Source organism: Rhea americana, unplaced genomic scaffold (genome assembly GCF_003343005.1).
Source record: "Rhea americana isolate MKP2758 unplaced genomic scaffold, rheAme1 scaffold_171, whole genome shotgun sequence".
NCBI classification, from domain to species: domain Eukaryota; kingdom Metazoa; phylum Chordata; class Aves; order Rheiformes; family Rheidae; genus Rhea; species Rhea americana.
The window spans coordinates 549,904-562,244 of record NW_028185828.1 but is presented as its reverse complement, the minus strand read 5'-3'; the positions used below and the strand labels follow the sequence as shown (position 1 = coordinate 562,244).

At 39.5% G+C, this 12,341-nt stretch overlaps 1 protein-coding gene across 1 annotated transcript in view; it reads right to left on the bottom strand.

Moving 5' to 3' along the window:
• The window catches only part of DOCK5 (dedicator of cytokinesis 5), an 82,761-nt gene that overhangs the window by 16,470 nt on the left and 53,950 nt on the right, over window positions 1-12,341 (bottom strand). The window contains exons 30-41 of the mRNA XM_085301027.1: window positions 11,244-11,322; window positions 10,633-10,733; window positions 9,380-9,438; window positions 8,700-8,854; window positions 6,926-7,011; window positions 6,200-6,356; window positions 5,520-5,560; window positions 5,322-5,412; window positions 4,270-4,389; window positions 3,684-3,773; window positions 2,811-2,915; window positions 837-978 (exon numbers count right to left, since the gene is read on the bottom strand). Of these exons, the coding sequence (XP_085157153.1) occupies window positions 837-978; window positions 2,811-2,915; window positions 3,684-3,773; window positions 4,270-4,389; window positions 5,322-5,412; window positions 5,520-5,560; window positions 6,200-6,356; window positions 6,926-7,011; window positions 8,700-8,854; window positions 9,380-9,438; window positions 10,633-10,733; window positions 11,244-11,322 (1,226 nt within the window). The remainder of the gene's footprint in view (window positions 1-836; window positions 979-2,810; window positions 2,916-3,683; window positions 3,774-4,269; window positions 4,390-5,321; window positions 5,413-5,519; window positions 5,561-6,199; window positions 6,357-6,925; window positions 7,012-8,699; window positions 8,855-9,379; window positions 9,439-10,632; window positions 10,734-11,243; window positions 11,323-12,341) is intronic.

Genomic DNA, 12,341 nt, shown 5'->3' with positions numbered 1-12,341 from the left:
AGCATCTGGTATCACTGCTTGAGCTGTGCCTTTGTACATAGATTTTTAAGGCCAAAATGGACCATTAGATTCTTTAGTCTGGCCTGTATAACACAGGCAAGAAGCCTAATAACTTGGTGTTTACTAATGTACATCTTCCAGCAGCACATCTGCTATTGACTTGAAATCACAGAGAGAAATCTAAAGCATCTTCATGAGGTTGCACTTGGTCACACTCTCAACTAAAAGAGAGGCCTTAAGCCTGATGGCTTCTCTGCCACATAGTACAGAGAAAGGAGGGGGGGGAAACAAAAACAAAAACAAAAACCCCACAGAAATCTATCCCTAGAGCTGTTCATTGATTAATATAAGCAAACATATTAAACATAATATGCTTCCTAGAAAGCAATTTCTAGGGGGGAAACTGAAAGTAGACACTTACAAATCCTTGTTAACTGCAAGGAAGTAGAAAGAACACCTCCTTTTTTGTATTTCCCTTCCACTGTCTCTATTTTACCTCTTTGACCTGGAAATACCAAACTGGACTGCACAAACAGTACAGCAGTCAGTACAGTCTGCTTAAAAAGAAGGTAGAGGAAATCCTGAACTGTAACCTGATAAGGTTTCAGCCTAACAACAACTCATTTAAACCGGATAACATCAAATTCTCCTTTTCCAGTATGTTTTTAAATTCGCTATTCCAATTCTAGATATTTTTATTGTCATGCCCAGTGTCTGTTTCAAAGACCTGCAGGAGCAATATGTCCTTTCTTATTGATCTGTTGTTTACTAATCCTCCTATTCAAGGAACAATGAGGCAGACCAGCGTGCCAAAACATAACAGAACTAAAAGATACACTGTTTAGGAGAAGACTTGATCTCCTCTCCTGGGGGAGCAGTGCTTGTCATCTTCTCAGCACTGGGAAATTGGGTCAGTAGCTTCAGGTTGAAGTCTTCCCTTCGTTCATACTCTTTGCCACGGTAGATAAAAATTTTGTTCTGCAGGCAGCAGAAGAAAAAGAGAATTAGAATTAAACAAGGCAAATGAGAATGAGCTTTCCAAACATAAACACAGAGTAATCTCAGAGGTCTACTTTATGTCAAAGGTTGTTTCCTAGCTTAAAAGGCAGCTGGAATAAGCGACAGAAGAAACACAGGATGGACTGACAGAGCAACTCGTAAGACCAAGGCCCTCATGTTTGTCTAGAAAGTTCATTTTGCCCCACGAACAAGTTTTATTGAACATGCTCACACTTCCTGGTGATTTTGCTTTATCCTACTTTCTGTGAAACGTTGTATACTTATCTAGCACATATACTGGATACACTTGCTGCTGGTAAGCTGCTGCCATAACTGGTCTGCACACTCTGCTAGCAGTACTGTTTTGGGCCTGTTTTATTTACTAAGTTGGAGATTTCACCAGTATTTGACACAGACTGCCCCACTGACAGACAATATGGACACATACAGGMATATCTAGGCATGTGAGATCATGCATTTTTGGGAGTGCACAATTCCCTCCATGCCTCAAGTCACACTAGGGGGGCTTGTGATCAGACAGTAAGACAGCTCTGGGGCTCCCAAAACAGGCATCAAAGACACAGCAGTYGACTTTTAAAGGATAGAAGGGGAAGCTAGGATTAAGTAGTCTGACTTCCTTCTTGTCACAAGTCGTGGTGCGATTGTGATTTCCAGGATGGGCATCACAGAACTCTTGTGTTCTGAGATAATGCACAACCTGAAATGAAAGAATCTCACCTATCCTTTCCTCCTCACCTTCAAGGTCACTGTAAACTCTCCAAGCTCACACATTCTGTAGATCAAAATTCAGTCAGAGGTTTGATTTTAAAAGAACATGTGTTCCAAAATGTTCCTTAAAGCAGCGAACTGCATGCTTCTTGCCAGTCTGCTTCTGATATGACATGGACTGAGACACCTCTCTGTGCACAAAGATATGAGTTTTACCTCCATTCCATTTCTGGCTCTCTTCAGCTACAGCTAAACRATGAGCTGTGCTGGCAGTTTTGTACCACAGAAATAATGCTAGACATTGGCCAGCTTATTTCACATCAGCACATTTCACAAGCAGCARTGGTTTCTGAAGGGGCTGGATTCAAAAACATCATCTAAAGCTGAAGGCCTTCCATACAATCCAGTTCCACAATGCTAACCTWTCTTTCTGTTTTAATTGAAGTTGGGTTCCACTTAACATCAGCAGCTTCAAACCACTCTAGTCTGAAAATGTAAATGTTCCTTGATTTTAAGTAATAGCTAGGAATATTTTCTAGTATGCTGCACACTGCCCATCTGACTCATGTCAGCTAGATACTTGTATTATAGATGCATTCACTGCTTAGCAGTGATTTCAAACTGGTAGCATCTTTGCATTTTAATTTTTCTGCACCAATATGCTTTRATGTTGAAATGATCTACACCCTTAAAAATTAGGTTGATTCAGATCAAAAAGAGATGGATAAGTTCTTGTTAAGTTAAAAATGTTCTAACAGCAATAATTATCTTTCTGAAAATCACTAATACCTAAGGTAGATTCTAAGTCCATATAAGAGCATATTGATCATTTAACAAACCCAACTGCAACACATTGCCTTTAGGAAAGCTGGTAATACAAAGAATTTGGTCCCTTAATTGTCTTTCTATATAGGCTGAAATGTTTCAAAATGCCTAAGGGTTTCAGATCTCTGAGTTTAATTCAAAGGAAAAGAAGTTTAGCATCGGAATTTTCAGAGGAAGAGCTGAAAATTGATCCATTCAGGCTTCTGGGGAACCTGCCACTCCAGAACTTGAATGCTTACGTGAACTTGAATGCTTACCCGGAGGAAAGAAGGAAAGCCCTGACCATAGTATCCAACAGCAAAGTACTCTGGCTGGGGTCTCATTGCCTTCATGATATTCTCATAAAAAGTAGCTCGTTTTTTCTAAAAAAGAAAGAGGTCCCCAGAATTTTCACTTTTTAGTTCTCAGAGATGTTGTCAAACTACAGTTCATATCCACAATGAAAATTCTTGATCTATTAGTTCTCCTCTACAGAATATTTTTACAGGGTTTTTGGAATATYTCTTATTTGTTCTTTTACTTGTTTGGGTCAAAATCAACTTCATTTCCTGGTATGCAGACATCAGAACAATGCCATGTTTTGGGGGATTCCAGGAAAATATTTAAAACCCTTGACTATTGCAATACAAATTAAAAATAAAAATGTTAGGAAGCAGACAAATGGTGACAAATGTCAGAGAACTGGCAGAAATAAAACTGGGCAGATGATTCTCGTATGAAAGAACAAAGAACAGCTGGTTACATCTGTAACCTTAAAAGAAAAAAATTAAAAATTAAAAAGAAGAAAATTAGTACAGAGATCATTTTATAGTTTACRTTTGTACATGAAAACTTTACCACAAGAATAACAAGGTGAAGAGATATGTGTCACCTGATAATACACTATGCAAATGTTAGCTTATTTGATTAACACTAAGACTCCTAAACATCTTCACATATTATCATGCTAATAAGGACAAAAAATACATACTTTTAAAAATAGGAATTATGAAAATACTCCTCTAGCATTAAGCTTAGGAAAAAAAGGGGGTACGTTTCTTTGTTCTTAACATGTGCTTTGGGCTTAACCTGCTCAACAACATTAATTTAAACAGCCAGTAGTTTGCTGAAAACAGAGAAAGAAACCTTACCAGGAGATTACCAAGCCCCTCATAATCGAAGACCTTGTTTTCAYACATGTCAGCCAACTCCTTGCTTAGCTGAATGGCTTTTTCCCACATCTCCAAAAAGCAGGTGGGGAAGGAAGCGCATAAACAAATAAAAACTCAGTTAAAAGCATTCATTCATCACAGAAAGATAAATAAAACATTCAGCCAATTTTAATTCAGGTAGCACTTTAACACACTGCCAACGTTCCCTTAAAACTCCATGCCATATATTTTACTACAATGATAATAGTCATACAGCTCTTAATTTGTAGATCTCAGTGATTTACAAAGCAAGGTTACAATTGTTACTCTTGATAGGGAAAACTGAGACAAAGAGATGAAAGGACATGCCTAAACAGCAAAACAGAGAAGCCTCCTACACTAATACTTCAGCTCCTATGTCACACTTCCTCTGCTTGTGCTAGAACACTGATCCTTGTTAACAAAAGTCAAGTCTAAAGCATCAGACCTGTTGCAGAATCATGCTTGCTTTTCCCTCCAATACAACTTCTATCTTTATCAAGCCAAGTATTTACCACTGAACCATAGGAACACTGAAGAGACTCACTTTGCCTCTGTCAAAGAAAGAGATAATTTCTTGGTAGAGTTTTTCCTTGAGTTCCTGTTGTGAACAGACGTAGTAGCTGTCCCTCTGCAGCAGATGAGCAGCACATGGCTTCTCAGACCACTAGCATATGCGGGAAAACAGGTAAAGTTAAAGAAACTGGAACATTTTAGATAAACAAATCCTACAGTGGCTAGACTTACCTTCTGCATGGATGTTCTCAAGACAAATCCAGCATCAATACAAAGGGAAATCAAGGTGATGTTGGCAGTGATATAAGCTGGATTGGCTAACTAATATAAACCAGCAGTGCACACACAAACACTGTATCTCAGCTGCATGGCTAGTAGAAAGTAACCAGTAAGCAGTAATTCTTAAGTCATGCCAGTCTGCTCAGAAAAAGCATCTGATTATGCCCTTTTTACTACACATATCAATGGTCAGAAAGGTTCTTCTGCATGCAAAAATTCATATCATGTGACTTGAATTTAATCTGAACTTGTACAATTTGTTTATAATCACATTTAAAATCATGTTAAAATTGCAATAAAAGTTTTATTATATCTGCAAAATTGGTATGATTTTGGCTTAAGATGTTATAATCAACTGAGATACTAACTGGATGGGCATGCTCTAACCTATGCTGGATGTGAAGTAACAAAGGCTGACTTAAACCCAGATTAAGATGTCATAAACTAATATATTTTTACAATGCAAACTGCTCACACAGAAGTGGAAGAAACAGTAATACAACCCTAAAGATGGGTCCCTCACAGTTCACAAAGACCACGTGGCAAATTAATGCTAGTAATGTTATAGGGATTTTTTATGGCTTTTGTTCTTCTTGGTGGTCGTGGTGGTTGTTTTTTTCTTTCATCTGTTTAGCCGCTGTGTAATTTCTAAAATTATGAAGCTACGTAACAACCACTAGAACCTAGCTTATGCAAAGCCACACAATAGCAGAGAAGGACAAATTGTTTAATTTTGAGCTGTTTGCACTTCATTAAAAACCCATCCACTGATAGYGGAAACTGAAATGGCCTCTAATGTATTACCTGAAGCAGCTCTGCATGGAGGAGGATAGTGTATGCTGCCTCTGTGAAGTTTTCACAGTCTGTGTGCAGGTCCCGGAGTTTATAGAGATATCTAAATGAACGAAAAGCAAATTGTTATTTCATATGAAGGATTCCTGTAACAGTGTACAGGACATCAGGGGAAATAAAAGCACTGGTCTGTGGAAGAAGTCATCTTACCTGATATAAATATCCTCTCGTTTCTTCTCCTTATAAAAATTCTGCCAAGAACAGGAAAAGCTAAGTCAAATTGATGTAAACCACCATGCATTCACATAATCGTCTCTAGAAGAAACTTTGGCATCACTCAGGTATTTCAATGGTCTTCGTTATCATTTTGCCCACCTAAATGCATATATCCCTGCAACCATTCCTTTAGTGTAAGGGTATTATCTCCTCTAGAGACACGATTAAGTCAAAGAGAAAGTGATTGTCCAAGGTTACACAGACTCCCTGTAGTGGAAAGGAGACTTAAGTCCACATTTCTCAATGTATCAGCTAGCCATCTTTTCTGCCTTCAGGACCTCAGATTAAACAAACACCAGCCACATGATTTGATTCTGGACTGTACATCTTTCAAAGGTTTATAGCTGTTGATTGCTGGTAGCCTAATTTGGGCCCATTATTAATCAGAAAAGGCCTGAAGAATCATTTAAAAACCTGAAATTTTCCTTTAGTCAGCTCTTATTCAATAGCTTCCTTCCTAGAAGTATACAAAAATTATTTTTCAGTGACTTATTTTGTCAGGCAAATTCAGTCCACCATATTCATTCTGGTGCACCTGATTTGCCCCAGGATCACACCACACAAAGCCAAGTCAATAAAGAAGCACCCATATTCAAATTCAGCTTTCCCCATACCAGTACATTGACAGTGCAGCTCATGCGGTTCTCCTTGCTTTCATCATGCATGATCGTCCTGTAGTCCAGTAGATTTTCCAGTAAGCTGCTGACCAGCAAAGCAAACACTTCTCCAGAACCAGACAGATATTTATGCTTCCGACAGTGCTCCAGGAGACTGCAATGATATCCAGAGAGAGTAAGAGAGACAGAAGAGAATACTTAGTTAAAGTTCTGAGTAGTGGCAAATAGAACCTCGGTGTAAGTTATCCAAATAGCCACTCAATTAAGTGTCAAATGCATTTCAAGAATAGAAGCTTTCACAGTGCAGAACATAACACAATACCCACAGGCCTGACATAGCCAGGTTAGGCAGGTCCAAAGGTCAAAGCTTGCCTTGTCAGTCAAAAAAATGGGTTTTATTTTTAGTGCTAAAACAAGGCTATGATTTTGGTTTAGCCTCCAAGCCTGTTGTTCTCAAGCTTTTCTGCTCAAAATCCCTTTGTCAGCTTGGCACCTTCTTCTAGGCTCGTATCCCCAAGCTTAGGATTACTGTATAAATTGGTGCTCTAGCATAAAAGCATCATTTTAAGACAGTAAGTCTCAGTGTACCTGCTTAGCATCAAGATCACTGTCAACCRCACTCTCTCTGCTCACTGAACTAACAAATGAGGGTTTCTTTGCATTAGAAAAAAGCCAGTTAAGCTGGAAACATGGAAGAACCTCCATACTTGTCACAAAACTTACAGTTTCTCCAGCAAAATCTTGTACTGTTCATCCCCTCGGCCACCCTCCACTTCCTGGTCCAGTTTAGTTATCAGCTCATTTTCAAACTGAAAAGATAAAAAGGCATGTTAAATGGATATTAACTCWCAAGAGCATGACTGGAACATTAGCCATCCTTGTGGCTGGTGTTTCCAAACTGCTCCACCTTCAGGCACTGGTTTTACAAGTCAAGCTAGAGAATATTTTCATTACTGGAGCAGAATAAAAATGTTAAGGAGCCACTATAACAAGAACGGGGCAAACAAATGAGTTCTCTCCCATATTACAGTCACTGGAAGTCAATGCTCTGGTGCAGCGTTTCTCCTTCTACCCCAATCCACTAGCGGTTCAGTTTTGCTGGAATAAAGAAGCATCTGTAATGACCAGAATGACCAGCTTACAAATGATAATAGTTATTCACTCGTCCCAAAGAAACTTTACTACTACCTTCAGTTAAAGGTAAGTCACAGTTCACGGACCAAAATAAACAGTTGTGGCTGTTAATTAAAGCACTTATGCTACACTATTTAAGTGCCATGTGATCATACGTGTCTAGCCATGGAGACATGCCTTGTTAGGTACAAGCATGTCAAGTACATAAGTCATTCAGTTACCAAGGTTTAAACATTCATGCTCCAAAATATGAAAGACACTATAGCTAGTATATAAATATTACTGGAATGGAAAATCCATGTCACACATCCTGTTTCCTTCTACTGATTCCAGAAGCCCCTGAGACCTTGGCTCCAACAGTGCCAAAGACTGATGACCCCAAGGGAAGACCGACCCCATATGCACACTGAAGTTAGGGTTTAAGCTGGTGTGAGTATGGTGCTTAGGGAAATGCACATCACATTTGACAACAGTCTGAAATGCCAAGGTGGCTGCCTCTTGGATGGATGGCTCCTACCCATCTCCAGGGACAAGACTGTCTACAGCATAACTGGAGTGTCCCCTGCCTGCCAGCTGAGATGTTAATGTCTGATATCCCTAGAGGAAAGCTGGAAGAAAAAGTCCTTAGAAACTGCAGTGAAAAGTTAACATAAGGGCAAAAGAGAGGAGCCTCTTTTTCTTCCTTCTTTACTAGTGTTTTCTCAGTAGCAATAATGGTAACTTCCAGAGAAATTAGCACAGGGTTGGAAGTCAGGGACCAGGTTCTGTTCCCAACTCTGTCCTTTGACTTGTCTATCCCCTAGCAAATCATTTCTGTCCTCTGTGTCTCCATCACATAATGAGGGCATCAATATTCACAAGCATGTTGTGAAATCTAAGTTAATGAGAGATTAGTCACTATATAAACAGCTATGTGGCGTTATTACAGTTCAGGTTGGGACGCCTGACTGTCCACCAGTTTTCTTTACAGTAACTTACCTATACAGCCAAAAATCTGACTTAGGGGAATTTATGCTGTTATTATAAATGTAAATAGTAGACACTACTTTGCAGAGTATCCTTTTAGGGTCTCAAAATTGCTTCACAATTTAGATGCGGGTATTTACACCTGTGCAAACGCATAATGATTTGAAAACAAAGATGTTCACTGAACCACTGAAACTCATGCAAGGGTACAGTCACAGACGCAACTGAGGAGTCCTGGCTCTTAGGCCTCCATCTCAATTACTACATCAAACCACTTCTCTGTAACTTCCCAAAGTGTCTGGTACAATAATAGGGCCTTTTTTTTTTATGCTCTCTTTTCCTTTTTGCCCAATATGTACTGTGAAACATCTGCACTGAACATACCAGGCTCCCTTACCATATGGAAGTTTCCATTCCCACTAAAGTTAAACTCGCACTGCATCATATCAAAGAAAATAGGAATAGTAGCTTTCCGCAGCTCAGGCTCTGGAACCAGGGTTACCTCCAGGATTGGGCCTACCATTGCTGGAATGAACTTTATTTTGTGGGGACCTGCAAGAAAGACAAAGTCAGATACRGTCTAATGGAACATGGCTGCTTGAAGACATGTGATGTGTGGGTATCCACATGTAAGCACATTAGTCATATAAAACACAGGCAATGAAAGACAAGCATTTTGCTTAGAAAGCAATYTGTATGCGGATAGTGGCCACTTCAGATGAAATTAACATGTTACAGCTCCAAAATTCAGAAATAGTCCAAAACGGAAGGAACTGAATTGTATGCACATTGTTAAACCATAAAGGCTCTCTGGAAAACTCTACTGTTGTCCTTCATGTGGTGTAACATCCTTTATATGGAATCTCTAAGAGATCATCTGATCATCAGCTAACATGGAAAARAGATCTGCTCTTTCAAACTAATTCAGAAAAAAGAAAAGAAACTTTGTGTTCTGAAACAGCTGAGCCTATGTGCATATCACCCACGTTAAACACGGGCAGCTTTTGCAAAGAAATACAGGATTTGAAATCCAACTTCAGAGCTCAAATAAAGATAACTGTCTTTGATGGAACTCACCCAAATTATACCACATATCCCTTATTTTGAAGCCAATTTCTTTCCTCATGTCCCCATACCTAGAAATAAAAAGATGAAAAGGCCTATACATTGGAATTACCTTCGAAAAGCTGTTGAAGAACTTTAATGGTACCACCACAAAATAAAACTCTGTTCTTAAAAAGCCTCCTAAACAACAAAACCCAAAACAATAAAAAGAAAACAAACAAAAAAACCCACTTCACCCATAAACCTGAAGATGCTGGGCATTTATGACAAGAATTGGGGGACTTACAGATTATCTTCCCTACTAAGCATCTGCCAAAAGGTTCCTCAACACCACRTGTACCACATACTTTCTGGTAAGAAGTTCAACCCTTCCTTTTTAATTCCTCACCCTGCCCACCACCAGTGCTTAGTGTACAAAGAAAGAGAATGGCCATGTGCCTTTCTGGCACAAGACTGTAGACTCCCTGAGAGCAGAACAAAGCTGCAGTCTTGTCACTTCATGCAATTTTACCTAGAMTTTTGCTGTGTTTGCTGTGGTGTCTTCCCCTAAAGCTTTAACTGCTCACATAAAGAGAATGGAAGAATATTTAATTAGCAGGACTGCTAAAGCCTCTATTATTACAGAAGAATGCTAGCAAACATAAACAATGCATGTTTTAACGGAACTCCATGCCAATATCCACAGAGGTATTTAGGCACTTAATTCTATTGTTAAGTATCTTTGTGAATTTGACCAACTTACTACAAATTACATATTCTGCAACAAATTATTACCATTTTGTTGCCTTCAATTCATGTAGCATTAGGTTCATTCCATGACTTTTGGGGCTGATGAATGCCTCCCTGAAATGCTCTGGCTTTCAAAACAGAAAAAGCAAAAAGGAGAGGCTAGAAAGTTGCAGGGCTTTTAGGATTCTTGCTTATCTACCTTACGTTATGGGTGAGGATGCACAGAACGGATTGCTTTGGGAACTATGGTAAGCCTTCTATTACAGACCTTGAAGTAGAGAGTCTTTTTTTTGGCAAGATGCTTAAATTCATCTCAAACAGTTTATGGTCTGTCTAATCAGACTTGGGCATCTATTATGTAACATGTTAACATGTGTGCTAGCCACTCCTACTCCCTTTATCATCATTCACTAATCAAATGCACTTCCAGGGCATGCTTCATCTCACTTGAAAATTGCGTAATGTGTATCTGGAGAAGCAGAAATACAGTTTCTTAAAAGCAAAAAAGGCCTGGCCACTTTTTAACACAAACTCACTTCTTGATAATTTTGTTGCGTTTAGCTTGTGAGAAGGTCTCCAACTGGAGGGATTCATGAGTGAGAAAGGCCACTGCCAAATGGAAATAGTTATTCCAGAGCTGTGGAAGAGAAACAAGTCTAAAATAGGAGAAGACAAAGGAAAAGTAACAACTGGCACAAAAAAGCTAGCCAGCCCCAAAGGCTGCAGTCTCTTGGGTAAGTGTTAACGAGGAAGCAAGTATACTTACAGGCAGTGTAACATGGCTGAGTCAGCATTCTCAGCCATAACAAGCAAGCAAGCCGCATGTATCAACTTAGAATTTTTCACTCATTTTAGCTTAGACTTTGCATCTAGAGAAAATGGCAATGGGTACGTCTACACAAATTTTGTTCTCAACTAGTCACGCGTAACTCAGTGTTAGCTGGCATGCCTGCAACAGTTACATTTGCTTGTGCTCGTTGCTGCATGAAGCAATTCAGAACTGGCTTGCATTCAGCTGCTTTTCTGTGCAAGACTATACGGATATTTCTACTCGCATCCTCCATATCAACAAATCCAGTAACACTGGGATTTGCGTTCAAGAATCAGTACGGTCCAATACAAAGTCCATAAAACATAGAAATAGTACCTGGAGCTCAAAATTTGCCTGATCCAGAAAGAAACGGTTGAGTACAGATGTAAATTGGTTCACTGCACGGAGAAAAACCCTGGAAGAGGTAAAGAATTCAATTGAAAATGTGGCTTTTCAGAGAACAACATTGTAGTTCTGAGTTTAACCCCAAGACCCCTACATGCAAGCTCAGGAGGAGACAAGGACAGATGGTCCCAATGAGACAAGTATTCTGTTCTAATGCTATTTTACCTCTTTCCCATTATAGAGGCATTCAAGGAGGTTATTACTGCGTTTCTGAGCAAAAGAAGGATTTACTGGGGACGTACAACAAACAAAAGGCTTTTTGGATCATCCAGTCTCTACAACAGTGCAGTGTCATTCCAGATGGTAGTTTCTCCTATGCTTAGCCAATCCTTTCCACTGAACCATCCAAGTAACTTGTTTTCTTCAAGTCATTTTTCCACACTGTACCCCTGCGACACAAGGGAGCAGTACTGTCTCCATTTTGAAGATGAATGATGAGAGAAAGAGGCAATGAATGAGGAAAGAGGTGTGTACCTGCTGTTTGCTTGGCCCAGTCTACTCCCTGTACTGTCAAAACCACCAGTGGGAACATTAAACATGCAGGCATATAGGCCGTGCTGTGTCATGGATAGCAAGCTTTGGCCATGCTGTGCCATTTAGCAGAGTAGATAGTAGGTGAGTCAAAGACATTCAAACTGTACGGACTTAGTAGGAGAGACTTAATGTCTCATACAGGCCAAACAGAAAGCCCACAGCAGAGGAGAGAGATGAGCATGGGTAGTTCCAGCACACTAAATCCTTGATCATCCTCTTGCCCACTGTAGCTTTGTTTGTCAGATGACAGTGATTCCCCAAATTGGATTGAAATAAAAAAGGGCTCATCTGATTTACGTTGCACTCTTTTGCAGATAAAGAAGTAACTGGATGAAAGACTTCATGGTTTTGATTATGTGCCTTCAGGTAGAAGAAAGACYTCCAGCTCCATCAATAGAAATGTTTATGCACTAGACTTTACCAAAACCTAATCTCAATCACCCTGAATCTGTAAAAGAAAATAAGCCTCTAACAGAGATGATTTGCAGGACTGCT